The 20,266-nt window shown below is 39.1% G+C and overlaps 1 protein-coding gene and 1 long non-coding RNA gene across 2 annotated transcripts in view; one reads left to right on the top strand and one right to left on the bottom strand.

Annotated features, from left to right (window-relative positions):
* Nucleotides 1–1,003: 1,003 nt before the first annotated feature.
* Nucleotides 1,004–7,569, top strand: nt5m (5',3'-nucleotidase, mitochondrial). The gene is made up of 5 exons (XM_008437967.2): nt 1,004–1,809; nt 2,801–2,901; nt 4,270–4,330; nt 4,482–4,596; nt 5,819–7,569. Exons 1-5 carry the CDS (start codon nt 1,534–1,536, stop codon nt 5,956–5,958), a joined length of 693 nt encoding a protein of 230 aa, XP_008436189.1. The 5' UTR covers nt 1,004–1,533; the 3' UTR covers nt 5,959–7,569.
* The window catches only part of LOC103482057 (uncharacterized), a 51,516-nt gene continuing 35,852 nt past the window's right edge, over nt 4,603–20,266 (bottom strand). Inside the window, exon 4 of the long non-coding RNA XR_536385.1 lies at nt 4,603–4,951. This is a non-coding gene — a long non-coding RNA (uncharacterized LOC103482057). The remainder of the gene's footprint in view (nt 4,952–20,266) is intronic.

Here is a 20,266-nt window from a genome sequence, read left to right as displayed (position 1 = left end):
TAAACACAGGATTAACCTTATTTCAGTTGCAATATAAAACAACTAAGTAGTTGTTGAAGGTAGGCTCATCAGACAGAAAAGCACTGATTTTAGATTTTTTTTCCCCCCCTCAATGCTAAACTTCAGAAATGATGTGGTACACTTAAAACACACCGAAGAGTGTAAGCTCTCTTTTCTGAATAAACCATCTTGGAAGGAGCTGGTGTTGTGTCGCGTTGAGTTCCATGCTAGGATGCGTTTCTACCAGTTCTGCCTACACGCAATTGCGCTTCTCAACAATATTTACGGCCAACCTCGTGGTGCATTCAAAATCAGAACTAGAACCACTCAAACTAGGTTATTTATATTGAAATAACTAGAAATTTATTTAACATTTGCTGGTACACAATGCCACCAGGGCCTTAATAAACTCTTCGTGATTAATTTCAATTTTTTTAAATTATCTCATTTGTGGTATATTTCAAGTTATGTGAGGTCAGTTATTATTGTCAGTTTTTGCTATTTAAGCGAGATAAATAAAGCTACAGAATCTTTTCTGAGTAAATGAGTAGGTAAAGGTCTGGAATGTACTGGGATGGGGGTATTGTTGTTCTCACAAGAGCAGGAAAACAGCAGAAAAAACAGAAAAGTTATTTTTGTTGCTTGTCTGAATGGATGAAAACCATGAGACAGAATTTTCAAGTTTGAATATTTGACTTGTTTTGCTTTCCTTCTAGATACTGCCAAACAAAAGTATGCATCATAAAAGAGAAACCAGCATATGACATTTCATTTTCAGCCTTTCAATTATCTTTACATAGGAGTCAGTGACAATTCAAGAACAGACACAGAAGTACAACTATTAGAAAATTAATAAATTAAGACAATGTTGTTCATTTTGGATTGTCCTATTTGCTTAATAAGTGATAAACACGACTTTGCTCATATTATTAAGTAACAATTATTTTCATTATTTTGGAAATTAAATATATCTATACAAATGTACGAATTGACTTGAATGCACCACGGGCAAAACGTTTTATTTTACTTCGCCGTAAAACACGTTTAGAAGCGCAACTGATGAGGAAACAAATCTCAACGGGGGAACCCGAACTCGACACAACACCTGTTTGTAGTACAGCTTGTTCCCACAGCTGAGCTCTTCTTCCTCCTGATGCCGCAAAACCAGGCGATAACTGTCTGTTTCCGTCCACACTGCTTCAGTGGCAGCTGTTACCGTTGCAGTGGGACGCCCAGTAAAAGCTGACGGGTAGCTAACACACCGTCAAACCGCTCTCAGTGTAGCGTCCAGCGGTGTCACATTTGACCTGGCCGCTGCTGCTGTTAGCCTGACAGGGAGCCAGCAGTGTTAGCTTAACTGCAGCAGCGAAACGGCCATGTACAGTGAAACACAACGTCATAAATAAGCAGTAAAAGAAAAACAACCGTGCTAAAATAAGTTTATTTTTTCTCTCCAATGCGGACTTTTTGTCGGCGTGTTCCAGGCGCAGTGAGTTCGGAGAGGTATACCGATCGTTGGCGGCGGCAGCAGCGATGTTGCTGTGCACGACTGCAACCCGCCTACTCGGAAGAGGGAAAACTTTGCTCCCTGATCCGTTTAAGAGGATTGCTATAAACATGTCGTCCTCCTCCGGCGCCGGTAAGAGACTGCGGGTCCTGGTCGACATGGACGGAGTGCTGGCGGACTTCGAGGGGGGCTTCCTGAAGAAATACAGGGCCAGGTACCCGGACGAGCCCTTCGTCACCCTGGATGACAGGAGAGGCTTTTGGGTGTCATTACAGTACGGGCAGCTCAGATCCGACCTATGTGTAAGTAAACGGTCAGATGGAAGCAGTTTTTACGGAGATACATTAAAGCTACTGTCCCAACTTTTTTGGGGGATTAAATAAATCACCGCTTTGGTTATAGTTTGCCGTCTTTAGTCACGAGCCATTGTCAGATTTTCAGTTAATCTTGGTAAAGTTGTAGATTCTTATTTAATCAATATAAAATATTCTCTCCCCAAAGCAAGTTCTAGACCTCTGGTGACATCACACGAGGCACATTAACGCCACCGATTTATTTCTGATCATGTCCAGTCGTGTTTTTTCTTCTTTACTCATACCATTTATATGGAAGACAATTATGCACCTGAAAAAATGTAATGGTTTTGATCTCATAATTCTGAATTTTATTTTCAGAATAAAATTTAGTACAAAATTTGAGATTAAAGACAGCATTTTAAGATAAAATTTTGACAGAAAAAAAAATCCAAATTATAAGGGAAAACAAAGTCATAATTATGACATTTAAAAGTCTTTTATAAAAAAAATTTTCAGGTGGCCCCAGACCTCTTCCTTATATTTAATACATTTCTTCCTTTGGTTTACTTGTATTTTGTATTGCTGCAGCAGAAAGTTGGATTTCAGGAAAAACATTTAATAAAACATTTAAAAGCAGTTTGTGAAAAGTTCTAGGCCAAACTTGTCAAGGGAGGGATATAATTAATCTAAACTGCTGTCAGCTGACCACATTGACTCTTGTTCCTCTTGTGATGTCATTAACTCAAATACACAAAAAGCAGAATTAGCATTTTTCACTGAGCTTTTTAAAAAAGCTGCATCTTGTGAAATCCAACAGTAAGAATGCAGACCTCTGTCCCATGTTTTGGATGGGTTAAGACTTTTTCACAGCGTGTTGATAACAAACTTGACCTTTGTTCCTTCTTGTTGTTATAGTAGAGGTGCACTGATACTAATGCAAACACACGTGATCCGGTAATCCACCGGGTGTAAACTAACTGTTTCCATCTCTCTCCAGGAAAAAGCCATCAGTATCTGGGAGTCCAAAGGCTTCTTCATAGACTTGGATCCTCTGCCTGGAGGGTTGGAGGCGGTGAAGGAGATGGCCAAGATGGATGAGTAAGAACAATCAGAATACTTGCCGGAATAATAAGACAGATAAAAACTTGTTTATACCAGTTCATCTGTGAATTTGCCTTTGACTGGTTTGATTGAACATTGCTTCAAATGCTGAATTTTTTTCTTTGTTTCCCACTTTCATCAAAAGTATCAAAACTACCAATCAATGCATGTTTTTGGAGATTATTAAATCTGATTAAGTTTAAGAGCATTTGCTTTTATGCATAAAAGAAGTTATTCCTTCAACCAATTCATTTTCGGTTGGACTAAATACTCTTACTAGCACTTCATTTTTTCTCTTATGTGTTATGGTCTTTGTTCAAAACTCGAAATCAATCAAAAAAAGAATCACCAGGACAGACATAAAAGAAAACCAAAAGCAGTAAAACCCTCTAAGTTTAACTGTCTCAAAAAGAAAAGATTGCGCATTTTGGAACCAAGCAATACATCATCAGCATAGAAGACAATCTTACAAGTCAAATTAGTCAGGTGATTCGATTCTTTGTCTTTTAAGCGCACCTGCTAGTGGTTTGATAAAGATTCCTTGACATGTAAACAGCATTGTCATGTGCCTTTGAGGTCGAAACTAGCAGAGAAAAGTTCCAAAACTAAGTAAGCCTCATTGTAGCCTTTCAGCTGGTCGTTTCAACATACATTTGGTGGTGAGATGGTATTGAATCTAATATTTGGCCACTAGAGGGCAGTAAAAACAAGTTAATAATTGAATTGTTACACCAGAATAACTTTTTTTTCAAGCCAATGGCAATGTTCTTAGGCAGAAAGTAGGGGTACTGTTACCTCATTGAGGCAGTACTTCTTTGTTATACACAAATAATTGTACAGATTTCCCAAACAACCAATAAAATAACTTGGCGATATTTAAGTGTCCATCCTTGTACTACCAGCAGATCATAAGTCTGGCATTGATGTTTGTCTTGGTCAGAACTCTGTCATCTTTGCGTCTCTTTTAGTCATCAACCGCATTATTAAAAAATAATAATCTTCACTCATGGACACCCTGCTGCCAGTGATAAGCAAGCTCTGCCTTGGTGGTGAGTGATTTTTGCAAGGTTTGTGGCACCATCTTCATCAATGATGGTGATTTTAGACAGAGGCACTCAGGAGCCCTTTTCTTCTCCTGAATCACTTTGGRTGAAGCTCCTCTCAACCCCACCTTTCATAGCCATTACATATTGAACATTTCTATCAAACGTGATCACTCTGGATGTGTTTGAGCTCTTCATCTGAACCGTTGCCACCCGTTTCCAGCATATTAAGAGTCTGTGTGGGTGGCATATGCAGCTGGAATAGGAAATGAATTGCCATGTGTTTCCACTGAGCTCTTGTTGTTTCCTTCTCTCCCTGCAGCACAGATGTCTTTATTTGCACCAGCCCCATTAAACATTACAAACACTGCCCATATGAGAAGGTGAGCCTCCTGTTGATCAATAGCATGGAATCTTCTGCTTTGATAATCATTAAAGGGATTTTTTCTAACAACTGACACCTTGATTGCGTTTGTGCCTGTGTGTGTATGTGTGTCTGTGTGTGCGTGCGTGCGTGCGTGCGTGTGTTTCCAGTACGCCTGGGTGGAGAAGCATTTAGGCTGTGACTTTCTGGAGCAGGTCATTCTGACCAGAGATAAAACCATAATTGCCGGTGACCTCCTCATAGACGACAAGCCTGACATTCAAGGTGGGCTTTGTGGACTTGCATTGTTTATGTTGTGACATTCGATAGCTCTTAGACTGAGCAACGCTTTGAAAAAGTATACTTAATATCAGCCTGGGCAAAAACAAAAAATAAGTTTTTAAAACAGGATTTTATTTACTAAGGGGAAACAGCCTGACCAACCAACCAGAAAAGGTAAAGCCAACGTATTTCTCTGGCGATAAATAAAGTGTCTGTCGGTCTCTGTTTATTTACTTACCAGCCACATGTAGGCCTGGTTAACCAGCATTCAAGAACGTCCAGGCCTTAGGGTGGCACCTTCAGTGCAGTTCAGTTAAGCAGCATAGCAGTGATCCAAAGCACAGCAGAAAATCCACTCCTGAAAGGATTAAAAAATAAATACRTTGTGTGAGTAATCTATTCTAAGTTTGGACTTATAAATGACTTGGAAGATTCCGACAAACACTTGTTGACAGTTGTTGCCACYAAGAGGTGACACAACTTTAGGTTTAGGGGGAAATTGCTTTCTAGACATAATTTCCAATAGAATGGGATTGTTACATTTGCAATGATACATAGTCTTGCAAATGTATTCAGTAGTGGTGCACCAATTTCAGTTTTCTGGCTGATCTTTCCCCCATTGAAATGGGTTTTTTTGGTCGGAATACCAGCCAGGCCAATCAGTGAACAGAAGGAAAAGTTGTGAACRATGAAGTCGATTTTCTGCGCTGTTTTAGATTTATAGTCTGACTGTAGTTTTTGCGATGACAGTGGAGGAAGTAAATGAAGCCCTTCAGTCTATTGAATTAAAATCAGCAGCTGCCTCGTTTGACTCGGCACTTCTCTCTTTGCAGCAGAGGATGGTTGTTTACAGCACACTCAATTTCCGGTTAGCTGCATAGAGTCGAAACGGAGCATTTCATACATTACATACAAACATTAGCAATTGGGTAAAATTTAAAACTTCAACTGAGTGTACACCTTCAGGAAGCAATYGGTCGTCAATAGCCAAGGGTCCAGAGCATCTGTAGAACAAGGGACTGGTTTTTGCCAGGATACTTTAACTTAGTCTGGTGTGTTAAATCCCAATGAAACCCACTGAAATCAGCGGTTGCAACACACATTTCTTATGTGTATCCATGTGTTCTGCTCGTCTTTGACTGCAGTTACTCTGAAACAACCTTCTGGAGGCTCCTTCTTGTTAAACACAAGTAATGGGTTACATAATCTTTCATGTCTTGATTAGGTGTGGAGCCCAMACCAGCTTGGGAACACATCCTGTTCACCGCCTGCCACAACAAGCATCTGTCAGTCGGTCCTTCCCAGAGACGGCTCCTGTCTTGGTCTGATGACTGGAGGGGCATCCTGGACAGCAAAAGGAAGTGAGGGACGCCACTCATTCCTCTGCATCATAGTAACCAGGGTAACCGGAATACAAGATTGATCGTCCCACTGTTGAAGTTGCAACGACATGAATGGACCAGCATTTCCTGCCGCTGTTTCTGAAGAAGAAAACTGAAGTCGGCCGTGCAGTTGTTGGGACAGAGAGAGAGAGAGAAAGTTCACTTATTTCACCACCAGAGGGCAGCATGACACAGGCCAACCACACTTCCACGAACATCTCTAAATAACCGCATGTCGATTTTTAACAGGGCCAGACCGCATTAATGGAAGTTGTTGGTATTGCTCTCCTATGGTTTCTAAATTTGGAGCTTTCTGCTCAGAATCCATTTCGTTTTATTTTTGGCCTGCTGTAGTGATTTATTCATATCCTCATTACAAAAGGCCAGTCCCATAAATATATCCATGTACTGTGATTCCCACACAAACATCAGGGCAGTCAGCTACACAGGAAAACGAACAAATATAGCCTCACAGAGCCGTAAGAGCTGGTGAACGTGAGCACAGGAGTGTGACATCAGACCTGGGATTACTGTAACGGTTATAGTTGGCATTTATTTTACCTCTACTTAAGTGAAACACCACTGTAATGTACAGAAATTTACATCCACTCATTRCTGGCATGCATGTTTCACTTTTAATGTTACGTTTAAATATGACTGTATAGAGAAARAAAATTAAAAGTTTGGCACCATGGACCTGCTTTTTTGATATCCTTGAGGTTGAAGGTTTGGTTCTCAAGTTTTCCAAATTTTTCATCTTGACCTCAAATCCACAATTAGATGGTTAAGAGATTAATACAAGCAGTTGTTCCAACAGGGATGTTTGATGGCCAGGAAAATCCATAATAAATTCAAACTTCAACCAAAAAGAAACGGTTCAAATTCATCACTGAAAGCCCTAAATGAGCATGAAATCGATGCCAGAGATGAAGRTATGTAAACTTCTGACCACCACCGYTGGAAAGGTGGACGACCTGGAGGAAAGTTTTGTTTTTATGCAACTTAAAAATGACAACTTTGGTGCTCTTATTTTTTTTAGGATTTCACAACGATCTATGCATCTCACTTCACCCACTGAGGGAAAACGTATTCGCACACACATGTTGCCAAAAAAAACACGTAGAACAAAAATTGCGACTTAAAACTTCTGTTCTTTGAAAAGTTTTCCTATTCTAAACTATTGAATAGAATAGAATATTTAGAAATTCCAAGTCATTTTCAGTTAGATGTTCCACATGAAATGTACTTGGTGTATTTTTATACTGTGGTGTGTTTACATTCGCACATAAAAGTAGATGGAGGGTAGAAACTTTGAACTACCTCCAGAGTGTTAGATTTATTGAAGTAAGATGATTTTTGAGTTGAAAAGTGTTTCAGAATGAAGTTGCCGCAAAACAACACAAATCTTTTTTACTTTACTGTTTTAAGGAGCTTGTTGCTCTGCATCATCAAAGTTTTGAGAAGACAGTCCTTAGATTTGTGCTTTTGTGCCTGGTTCAATCTCCAGCTTCAAATCGGTTTCTGTTTTCTGTTTTAACACATTGTTTTCTCCATCTGCAGCCAGTGAAAAATAAATAAAGGACACTTTAACATGTCTTTTTTTTCCTTTGCTATCTGTTCATTTCGGTTCACCCTGCTAAAACAAACATTAAGGCAAACAGTTTGGACAGATGTTAGGAAACTTGCCCACCCCTCAGAGTTTTCACCTCCCAGCATGGTGGGGTGGTGGGAGAGTTCAGACATGATGGGGCACACCTCTTTGTCCTTGGTGTTGTCATTTCCTCCATCAGTCCATGTCATATCAGAAAAACACATATTGAATTATTTTGAGCCATTTTCCAAAATCTTCTTTCTACTGTATTGTTCCAGCCAGATGGATTTTGCAGTGAATGAAAAACTTCTGATGTTTGGTAGCTGTTGCACTTTGCATTTAGTAGTAGTACTCTTAGCACTTTCACCTTAAACAATTTTTTCCAGTCATTGTGGGGGCAAACAAATTAAGATCCTGATGTGTTATTTTACGTCACAGTAAAGTATTATTTAGCTTTTCATTTGGCAAAAGCAAAGAGTTGGACCTTTATTCTTAAAATAACAGAAAAATTAGAAAATTAATGGAAAAAAAGTAGACTTTGTTATCTGTAACAATTTAACAATGGCAAAATATGTTTTCTTAACATGTGGTTTGAGGACTTTGTCCTTTTCCTTCAAAAACATTTTTCCCTCAACTATCATTAAAATTAATTTAGTCTCTATCAGATAGATTGTGCTATTTAACTTGAATGTTAAAATCCAGAACTTATATGTCTATGTAATCAGACATACACTCTAAACACCAGAGCAGTGTATTTACTGATGAATGTGKTCCACAGAATTTTTGACAAGTTGACAGAGGTGCTAATAAACATAAAACTAACAGCTGACATACGTTCTATGTGACCCAGACAGGTTGGATTTTTAAGTTGAATGGACGAGGTGGTTTCGTTTATAGCATACAACATATGTAAAGCTTGTTAAATTCTCTTAAAGGGGGATATCTGGACTTGAACCCTACCAAAGAGAGTGACATGACATAACAAGCTTTCCCTCATTCTCAATCATCAACCAGTTGGATCAGCTGGTTAATTTCAGATTGGACTGTGGACTGTTGAAAAAGAGAAGGGCAAAGACTTCAGGAAGCTGAAGTTCACAAACACAACTCCTCTTTTTCTAATAAGAGCTCTTCCATCCTGTTTGTGACCTGATGAACTGCCATAGTGTACTTCCGAAAGTAGTTAACCCATCTAATGGATCAGCTATCGCTCAGCTGCTGGAAGCTTCTGAGGAGGAACTCGTCCAGAGTGTTCCAGYTGATCGCCCTTCCAGCGGTCATCTTCTTATTGTTAAACCTGGGTTGTGTAACAGCCAGCAAACAGCCAACCATTGAAAAACGCTTCTTTAGTGTAAATTTCATGTCAGCCCCTTTGGTACATTGCTGAGCAGAGAAAATGCAAAACTGTTGCCTTTGGTTGAGCTTCAACAGTCATTCTGCTGTGCAACTGACAATGYAAAAAACACAATATTTTGTGTCAAATATGGGAAACTGGATTATACATGCTYTTGTTGCAACTACCATTTGGCAAGATTTAAAGCAGGGTGTGATAATAACAAGARCGCTTGACTACTGACAAAGCATAGTGGTTCATGTCYAAAACCCATACACACCACTACTGGGCCACTTAGATCATATCTGTGACATTAATGTAATACCACAATTTAGGAGGGATTGATGCACAACACAAGAACATTTAGGCCTGTTTATCAGCCTGATTATGATTGCATAGAAACTAAAATCCAAAATTTTAAATGCACTTATAAAACAGTGAAAACAAAACACTTCTTAAGAGCCCACAATAAAAAACTTACAAAAACACTGGCCYTATGACTCTCAAGCTGGGGTTTCTGTAGAAACTTCTTCAGTTTAGGTTTACAATGATACCAGTCAGATTTGGGCCTTTACTTGTTACATACTAAATAAATAATAATAATAAAAACAAGTTCTACATGTTGACCTCACGTAGAAAAAAAGCTCTTCTCTTGGTTTCTTAAGATTGTGACAGTGATGTGATCCAATCTCTTCATTGATCGATCAGTTTGCACCAACCCTTTGTTGGTTAGACTCAAGCCCAACTATTTCTTTACCGTTTCTACTGACTTCCAGCAGCAGAACTAGACTTTCATACACGGGATGGCCAAAGGGTGGGCAAGGCCATACACTAATAAAGGGAAATAGCTTGTGTGTCTAACCTGGTTCCTGGAGAAAATGCTTCTTATGATCATCATCATCATCATCATATTATCTGTACCAAAACTAAAGATGTGACTACCTGGTGACACGTTAAGATTTGCATAGACTTTAGCTCATATGTGCAGAAATCTAAAAATGTGTCCAATATCTGAATTCAATCTACTCAAGTAAGAGTAGAAATAGTTCAAAATATTAGTCAACTAAAAATTTAAAGTACAGTGAGATAAAGCTACTCCTGTGAGATTGTTTTGCCGTGTTTTTCAAAAAGTTACTCAAGTAAATGTAACCAGAACTACTGACTTCTGAGCATACAAGTCCTGGTCATAAAATTAGAATATCATGAAAATGTTGATTTATGTCAGTAGTTCCATTCAAAAAGCAAAACTTCTATATTATCTTTATTCATTACACAGACTGATGCATTTCAAATGTGTATTTCTTTAAATTTTGTTGATTAGAACTGAGAACTAATGAAAAGAAACAAATGGACAATGCCTCCCTGATGCCCACCCATGCTACCAGCGCTGGTTTCTGCAGCCATTTGACCATTTGCTTGTATTAAAAAGTCCATTGCCATCTTATACATTCCAACATATCTAACACTTTAAATGTTTTTATTTTTGTCCCAGTTCTGATTTCCATCTTGTCTCAAACGCTCTGAAAGCAGCAGAGGCAAACCCCTGATCAGAGATAAAGGTAATTAGGCTGAGGTAAACAGACGTAATCACGCGTGAACTGCCAGGCATTTTCTGCAGAACTCGGTCACTGCTGGTCAAAAGCGTCAGAGCTCAGAAAAGATCCCAGCAGAGCAATAGAGCTGAACTGGATTGAACAAGAGTTTCTCTCATGAGAATGTACTCCTACTGGACAGTCAACAGTACACTTTGTATTGCTTGCTCAGTGAGGATATGATGTACAAGATGTGCCCTTGGGGAACAGGGAAGACGCCACATGTGGTCTGTGCTAGAATTAGTGTTACCGTCTGAATTAGACGTGGCTGGAAAAAACTGGAACTTCACAGTAATGAGCACATAAAATACTGCGGAAGGGCTCAGGTGTAGCTTTTTCTGTTTGCTCACTTGTATTTTTACTTTCATTACAATCCTGCAGCTACATCCCACACTCTGTTATCCTGCCTCTCTGTTTGTATTGCTTTCCTTCCGTTTGTCTAATTGCTTTATGGGTGAGAGGAAAAATGTGTTGTATAAGATATGTTCCAGAACGCTTCATGTGTACAATCAAGCACATTGGTGTGCTTTGCTGACCACTGGTTCCTCTTTTTTTTGGAGGAGGAGGAGGAGTTACTTGATTGACCCCTACGGTGTGTAACTCAGGTTTATAACTCACTTGCTAATATTGCCGGGAAGTTTYATCATATGATTGTGAGAAACCTGATCGATAGGTAAACCCAGAGGAGGTGTTATGATTAATTCATGAAAATCCTTTAGAACACTGTAGTTCTTTAATCAAGGCACTTTACAAAAAAGTTATTTCAGTTCAATCACCCATATCTTCCACTTTATCTCAGTTATCACAAAGTGCAATAAGTTCAGTTCACTATTCCAATTAGTTTAAGAAATTTATATGAAAGGAAACCCAGTAGTTTGCATCGAGTCATTTATTCCTCTTGGGCGACCACATAGTGACAGCAGAGAATTGTTTGCATTGCGTCATTGACTTTACAGCAATCCCTCATAACAAGACAAGGTACTTCACCGAAACTGACCAGCCAGGCAAGGAAAGCATTGATAACAAAAGCAGCTAAGAGATCTGTAGCAACTCTTGTGGAGCTACAGAGATCAACGGCTCGGGTGGGAGAATCTGTTGACAAGTATAAGGGATGCACTCCACAAATCTTGTATTTTACATCAGAAAGCCATTCCCTAATGATTAGAAGTCCGATTTGCAGTTTGCTACAAGCCTTGTGGTGGAAACATGTGGGAAAAGGTAATTTGCTCAGGTTTCTTGGCACTCTTGCAAAATTATGTGACAGAACACTGCACACCACCCTGCAAATTAACAAATGCTTCCAACATCATATGAGAACTAATTGTCGCAACATGTTTTAAACATGTATATGTGATATGCATGTCATTTAGTTGTGTTTTTTCCATTGGAGAGTGACAGTTCAAAACGAATACATGTGCAAGTCTTTTCTGCATGCATGGTTTTGATTTACGATTCCCATGCAAGTGGTTAAACACCCACAGCTGCTGGCATGTTAAAATCTGAGTCAGTGGCAAGCATGTTTTAACCGGTGCCAAACTGGCTATTCATCCAAACCAAGCATAACCGGTTTATTGGCATCTGTCTGTCAACAGTCATTTTTCCGTCCATCTGTGTAGTAACAGGACACAGTGTTTTGCTGAGCTGGTATTATGGGCGGAAGTCAAACAGAGCTAGTAATTACTGTAAAAATACACCCCTGCCCTCATTGCCTGTACAACAACACAGACAGGGCTGTTTTATGAATATTGTTTCCACTTTTGTAAGCAGATATAAGTTTTGAACACAGAACAAAGCATTGCTGCAAAAGAGATATCCGTTGAAGGCCCAAACCGATGAACCAAAAGTTGCTTAGTAATCCCGGGCAGGTGGGAGGGAAGAGGTAAGATCTGAGGCTCAATTCAAACTCTGTCACCCCCTTACACCTGACCAAATTCTTTGTGGCAAAGATTCAACAAGGTTTCAAAAACCTTTCGTCGAGGTCTTGGTGAGTTGATTGGTCGGTTGCACGTCCATAATGTGAATCTGTCACATCCCAAAAAGGGTTTAATTAAACTGAGACCTGGAGATTATGGAGGCTGTTGGAGGACAGTTCCTGGTCATCTTCAAGACAAGGTAAAATTTGTGGCAAGGTTGCATTGCCCTGCTGGACGTAGCCATCAAGGGATGGTACTGGACAAAAAGTGATGGACATAGTCAGCAACAATACTCAGGTAGACTGTTGCGTTTAATTGATTCTCAGTTGTTACTAAGGGTCTACTTAGTGGCGCATACACTAGTGCAGGGCTGGGCAATCCTGGTCTTCGAGGACCGGTGTCCTGCAACTCTTAAATGTCTCCCTGGTCCAACAGCTGAGTCACCTCCTAAGTGCAGTCAAGTTCTCAAGAGTCCTGCCAACGACCTCATTATTTGACTCAGGTGTGTTGAAGTAGAGATGCATCTAAAAGTTGCAGGAGATCGGCTCTCGAGGCCTGGAGTTGCCCACCCCTGCACTAGTGGGACACATTAATAAGAGGCACGTTGGATCCATACTTTCATGTCTTTTGAGCTAAATTCTCACCCTGTCACCTGAATGTTGCAGCGGAAATCTAGACTAACTGGACCAAGCAACTTGTCACTAATTTTGATGATTCTGTGACACTGTTAGGGCTAGAGTTAGCCCACTGTGGTCTTCTGCTGCTGTAACCCATCTGCTCTAAAGTTTAACATGTTGTGTATTCAGAGATGGCATTTTAGATGCCACAGTTTTAACAAGTGTTTGGCTCAGCCACTGTTACTTTTCTGTTACCTACTCTGATTTCTGACATCAACAAGGCATTTTCATTCGCACAACTGCAGCTCACTGGATATTTCCTTTATTTTTGGGATAATCTCTGTCCACTCAAGAGAGTGTTATGAATGAAAATCCCAGTAGATCAGATGTGCATGACTGGACTGGTTGGATGTGATTTCAGTTGCAGATGTTCCGACAATTGCGATTTCCTAAGAAAATGGACCATTTTGGTGTCCAACACGCCTTATCTCTCCTATCATTATACTGAACAAGTATGCTTATCAAACAGGAAGGAAGGCATTATCCCTCCTGTAGTACTAAGAGGGGTTCCTGCAGACCAGGGGTGCCCAAAGTCGGTCCTCAAGGGCCAGCATCCTGCATGTTTTAGTTCTCTCCCTGGTCGTACTAACAACCTCCTTAGCATGTCAATGTTCTTCTTAGGTCTTCTAATGACTCATTTGATCCAGGCGCGTTATTACCAGGGAGAGACCTAAAACATGCAGAATGCCGACCCTCCAGGACCGACTTTGGGCATCACTGCTGTAGACCCTACATGAACTCTAACCTGTGTGCGGTTACGGCGGAGTTACACTGACCCCGCATGTGCTTTTACATGTTTTTTTTTTCCTCCATGGTTTTGGGAACTGACTAGATAAGAGATAAGATTGCGGGATGGATAAACAGTGACATTGAATAGAAAAACATGTGTTTATATGAGTCAAAAAATAAACCAAGTCAGATTTTTCAGCTTTCTCCACATATTTGACATATATCACTGCAAAAACATTTTAGCCTTTTATGATGCTTTGCATAATAATGTAATGGAAGCTTGTGTGTTATCTTAGCAGTATCACAGTATTTTAATCAGGTCGTAATTATCGAAGATCAATAACTGAAGCATATATATATTGGATCAGGATGAATTTTTATAAGGCAGTAAATGTTAATCTGACAATGCGGAGAATCTCACACTAATGATTTTCTTTCATTAAGGCTAACATGAAAGCGAAGACACACAATAGGTGTTCCTCATGTTTTTAATGGAAGCAAGAACATTTCAAGTGGCTGCTATTAAAAGTCCATTAACCATATTTCCCCTTCTTTGAAAAAAAGAAGAAAAAAGAATGCATTCATTTCCTTTTCAGAGAAAGACAAGGGCATTGACATTAAACTCTACGTGGAAGAAGGAGTTAACTGACTGCAGAACTGCATTCTAAGCACATAATTTCAGCTTACTTTCTTAAGAAAAGAATTCTGTCACAGACTCGAATCTGACATGCTTTGTAGAAATGTAATGCACTTCCGAGGAGAGCTTGATAAGGTTTGCAAAAACCAGAAAATCAAACAGCTCTGGGAACAGAATGGGACATACTGGGGAGATTATTTGGAATGTGTGGCTATAATTTTGTTTTTATGCACACAGAACTAAAAAGAAAAAAAAATTCCAGTGTCAACATGGTTTGATAAGGTCTGTGTAGTGCACCGCTGACAGATATTAATTTCCCAGGTGTTCAGTCAGAATGGGAAGAACACTGTGGGTTCTCTTTGTTTACACCTTTGTGTACTTTTCAATTTATGTCTTTGTGCCAAAGTGCGTGTGTGTTTGTGTGTGCGTGTGTGTGCGTGTGTGTGTGTGTGTGTGTGTGTGTGCGTGCCTTTGTCTGTGTGGGAAATGGAAAGCAAAGCAGGTCAATTTCCACTGTAGCTGTGGACCGGGACATTTCATTACTCCATCTACCTTCACAGAGATTGCTGTTATTGCACTGATGCCTCTAGAGGTACAAATCAGTTTACAAAACCGTTTCATTTCCAGGCACAAACTCAGCTGGAAAATTTTTACATTAGTACGCTCACGTCACAAGCAAAAACACATACAGGGGTTCATTTCTACCTTGTTTTCTCTGACGTTCCTTGCTTTCGTAAAACGCGTTTCTGATTCAAACCTGTTGTCACCAAATGATAAACCACTGCCTTCAAAAAGAGATTAGAAACTTGCATAACTACATCCCAGCAATGCCTGTTGTCCTATAATCAAGGTTTTAATGAAACAATGTTGAAAAAGATAATATGTAGCTGAAAAGTGAAAGGTAATAAGGCGTCAGATATACAAGTCTTGACAGTGTTTACATGTGGTTTTGCTTAGGTTGATCAAAAGGACTAACGCTGATTCACTGTCTTTGATTACATTAGATATGGACAGAAAATGCAGGCGGAACAATTAATCACTGGAATGACCTACCAGAGTACATATGTACATTTTGGAAGGCAAGCACTGATGAAAACTGTGATTAGTAATTGTTTTAGCACAATTGAATGTGATTTTGATTTATTTTTTATCCAATAGTATTATTTGCCCTTATCTAAAATAGTAGGCTATTTTGTAAAAGTTGCTGTCATTGAGGACTAGCCGTTGTCATGCAACTTTTGAAACCACTCACCTACATGGTTTTTGGCCTTATTCAACTCTCTAAAACATATAAACACTGACAGTCACTTTCATCCATATATCACTGTCCAAACCATATTTCACATATTAAAGGGTTTTTTTGGAGCTGTACCAAGATCTCCTCCTCCAAACGGTTTCAATATGATGTTAAACAAACTCTAAAGCCATTTGTTGATGGTGTGAATGTGATCTGACCTCACTCGACACAGTCACCAGGTGTACGTAGCAATCTGAATTACCTAGGCACAGTCCTACTTGATATGCTATTGACTCGTATTTGGAAACCAGCCAATTCAGGGATGCCATTTATTTTGCTTGGCACCGACTGGCTCTACTGCAGAAAGTGGGAATAAGGAAGACTTCTCTGGTAGAGAAGTCAATTTCCACTGGGCATGTTAATGCATATCAAGGTAAATTTTGTGAATTATTAAAATAGGCAGTTCTAGGCATTCTTAAAGTGTGTCTAAAGTATTCCTGGATTCTAGCTATTTACGTGCGGCTGTGGCTCCTAACCCCTGTGAATACCAGGGATCCACTGAATAGGTGTGAAAACACCTCAGTCTAAACCATAGGTTAATCTGTCTTCTATACTCCTACCTCAGTCTCTGCTTTAAAAAAAAGTCCCCTTGTTTACCAAGTTCTATCTAGAAGTCAGTAGTCTCTAAAGCCTTTAAATGCCCAACTACTGGTTCCCAGATAAGGGCAAAGTTTCCTAGGTAGCCCTCTGCTTTCGTCACAAGTCAAACCACTCTGCTAATACAATGTTTCTTCATCTATAATTCTCTGAAAGGCCTGAGGGAACACACACACAATTAATTATAGTGCAGGAGCTACTGCATGTGAGAGGGAAAATGGAAAAACACTAGATATAAAAGTATTTAATAAACTCCTTAGAGATAGATCTTATTGTTTGTTTTCATTCCTTCCCTTTGGAATATTGTGGAAGCAAAACAAACTGCACATTCCTCAAAGTTCATTCATGCATCCACCCGGAGGAGAGCAGTGTGATCTGTTGACTTCCCAGCTTGATAACAATTTGAATTGCACAGCCAGAGCTACAGTGACATGGTTGGCTATAACTGAGAATCTATGACAGGACATGGACACTTTAATGTTTAAGATCAAACAAATTCCATAGTGGCACAAAAATAATATGAGCAAATATAGCAAGCATTAATATTTGTTATTAATGATGATTTTCAACTTAAAGCAAATAAGAGTGTGGCATTTAATGACTTATCAGGCCAATAAAAAATATGTCGAATATCTGCAAATGATTTCTCATTGGAAAGCAGAGTATTATTTATTGAATTTAGCTGTAATTTCACATACAGACTACATGTAATATATATTTTAAATAATTTCCAGATAATAAAAAAGATTACATTAAAGCTTCATTTTGGTCCATGAGATGTTGGATGACTGTAAAATCTCCTTTCAGAGGGAGAGAGGCCTCCAGCAGATCCCCACTCTGGGAGGACAACCATCTGCTTCAGCAGACTGAGGGGTGAGAAGGACACAAACAAACACAAAACCAGAAGACAGACCACAGTTTGTAGGGCTCCGGGGCAAAGTGTGCTCATGGGGGGGGAGGTGGTCAGAAGAACTGGAGGTCCGCAGGGTTCTACACCCACATCAGAAATCCAATACATACTTCCATCATTATTCATGACATTTTAGTTCAGAAAACAAATGTCATGTCTTGTGGAAATTTTTGATTACAAGTCTTGCAGTCATGACTCTCTCGGTGAAATCATGTAAACAGGGTCTGAAATACAAAATGTGAAAATTTTTAGGATTCCAATTGGTTGGAACATAAAGAGCGGTTTGCGCAGGGCGTAATCTGTCCATGAAACATCACTGCTGAGAAGGTCTTGGGTTTGATACCGTTGTCCAAACAGACTGCTAATAAAGATCTAAAACAACCTGTATTTTAATTTTAGCAAGGAAATATTGTTGAAAATGTACACATTGTTTAGTAATATTTTCAACCATGTAATGTTCAGTGGGGAGGTGATAAATGGGACACGCTGAATGTGGTAATGTGGACAGCCTCTTAGAAATCTACAGGTTATGGTGAGGATCTACAGTCTGTACATCATATAAACAGAGACTGATGTTAACAGTTTGTGATGCTAATTATGTTCATCATTAGCATGTTAAAGACAATAATTATATCAGTTCCAAATTCTTTTATGGTTGTTTTTCCCACATTCCCATTCTCCCAATTAAAGATGCAGAAGGTAACTTTTGGTCATCAAATAAAAGGAAAGATTCAGATAACAGTAAATGTGCACAAAAGGCCCTAAAATCCTTTCAAAAAGATTACACAGCCTGTAACAAGAGTTTCCCATAGAAAATCAACTCTTCACTGTTAATAGTCATGAACCGCTGCAGAAGAAAAAGGGTCCAATGCAACACAGTGGTGTAGCATTTGTTATGGTCTTGACTGAGGGTCAGCTAAGTTTTCCAAGCCTCTATTTGTTGATCCAGATGAGGCTGTTTAATAAGATCTACTGCAGATAAAGTATTAACTGTGTCTCTTTGTCTTTGATCATCACAAATCAAAGGAAGAAGTCAGGCTACAGTTAAAGTCCTCAGTTTTTATTTCTTGGTAATCAAAGTTAATGTGAGGCAAAAATATCCAGAGTCAATATAATATTTAGTTTTGAAATTATTTGATGGAAAAAAAAGCCAAGCAAACCAATGTGATTCTATGCGGAAAAGTAATTATYCCCCTACACCTAATAACTGGTTGTGCCACCCTTGGTGGCAACAAACGCCATCAAGTTGAGGATGAGTCTTTTACATCACTGTGGAGGGATTTGGTCAATGCGTTGTTTTGGGGTTATTTGCAGAAATATTTTTCTTTAGCTGTTCGCTGAGATTATCGTTATGCGATATTATTCTGAGCTGAAACATCTGAGTCAAATTTTGTTGAGACAAAAACTCAACAAACTCATAAAAAATTCAGAGAAAAATATGCTAATCAGGATGGAAAACATCCTGCTCCTCCGCTACAGAAATTACTGATGAAATAACAGAACATGATTAGTCAGAGCTCTTCAAAATGAACCAGTACAGGACGTCAGTCATGCACCTCCAACAGCTTTACATAATAACTTACTCTGTACGATCACTAATTGTTCCCTCTCATCACATTTAACTGTTCATCTTATTATAATTTCATCTTCTTTTAACAGTGACGCCCCAAAATAAATACTTAGTCTTTTATTTTTTTCTGAGCACGACTCAACAGGCAGCATGCATTTTTAAATCAACATCCGTGCTGCAGGGCAGCAGAGTTTTCCGTGGAATAAACGATGAAGCAAGACCAGAGGCGACCGAGACTCTGAAACATAAGGTGGAAGCATGACGCAGGCAACACGCAGCACGCCGCTATATATTAGTGAGGATTCTTTCTGCCTGTGCGGCCTGGGACAGATAAAAAAAACGCTCTATGTCAGCGCGCTGCACAGATTGACTCACACAGTCTCGCTCCAACGTGTGATTTGTTTGTGTATGGATGAAAGCGGGCGAGGGAGGAGGCGCTGCCAACACCGACTCTGAATCACTCTGAAGTGAGGGGGGAAAATAAAAAAAGAGCTAAAATTAGAGAGGAAAGTAATAAAAAAAAGACAAGGGGCAGCTGAGAAAAAAAATGCTCCTTTTTCTGTAATAAATCATGTAAAAAATCTGGAATTTTACAGCTGAAGGTGGCGGGGCTACGAGAACTAACTCTGTATAATTGTGTAACATTCTGCTGCTTGATGATAAAGAAGGCATGTTTTTGTATGGATTGTTAGTGCAGATTTTTATAGTTATATATAATGAAACAACTTAATTTCACAGCAAAATTTCCACATTAGCTACATTTGTGTGGAATTTTTTAAAACTTTTATTGGATCAATCAAAATCAAGTAATACTAAAGTGGAAAGAAAATGCTACATGTGACACACATTCGTCCTCAACCCCTTTTTTACTCTGATGCTCCTAGTTGTTTACAGATACCAGTCAAGAAGTAGTATCTATGCCTTTTGCAATTATGTACCATTTTGTCTCAATCTGTCACATAAAATTCTGCTGAAAAACATTGGAATTTGTGGTATAAATGTCAAAATATGAAAAATATCAAGTCACTGTATTTCTATTTGCTTTGTAGTGCTCTTTGTTGAAGAAATACAGCACATATTATAAAGAAACCCAAAGCCACTGCCAGCTTATTATTAGACTTTAATGCAAGGCATACCAAGAAAGTATTGTCATAAATACTTGGTACAGACTGAAGTTTGAAAAATAATAGCCTCTATATCAAGCACAGTGATATAGAGGGTTTGGGGTTTCTTGTAAGGCGAGAAGTAAACTCATGATGACCTCTCATCAAACCAAAGAATATGCAACATATTAATTATTGTCTTTAAATCTTTTGTAACTTCATGTCAAATTTTTTGATTTTTTGTAAGAAATCTAACCTGCTCCATGCAGGTTGACAAATGGTAGGGGAAAAAAAAGCAGATCATTTTGGACACAAAATCAAACCAATTTGAGTTTCTTTAGCGAA

The sequence above is a fragment of the Poecilia reticulata genome, linkage group LG19 (assembly GCF_000633615.1).
Source record: "Poecilia reticulata strain Guanapo linkage group LG19, Guppy_female_1.0+MT, whole genome shotgun sequence".
NCBI lineage: Eukaryota > Metazoa > Chordata > Actinopteri > Cyprinodontiformes > Poeciliidae > Poecilia > Poecilia reticulata.
The sequence above is the reverse complement of the archived record's forward strand: the minus strand, read 5'-3'. Positions and strand labels throughout refer to the sequence as shown.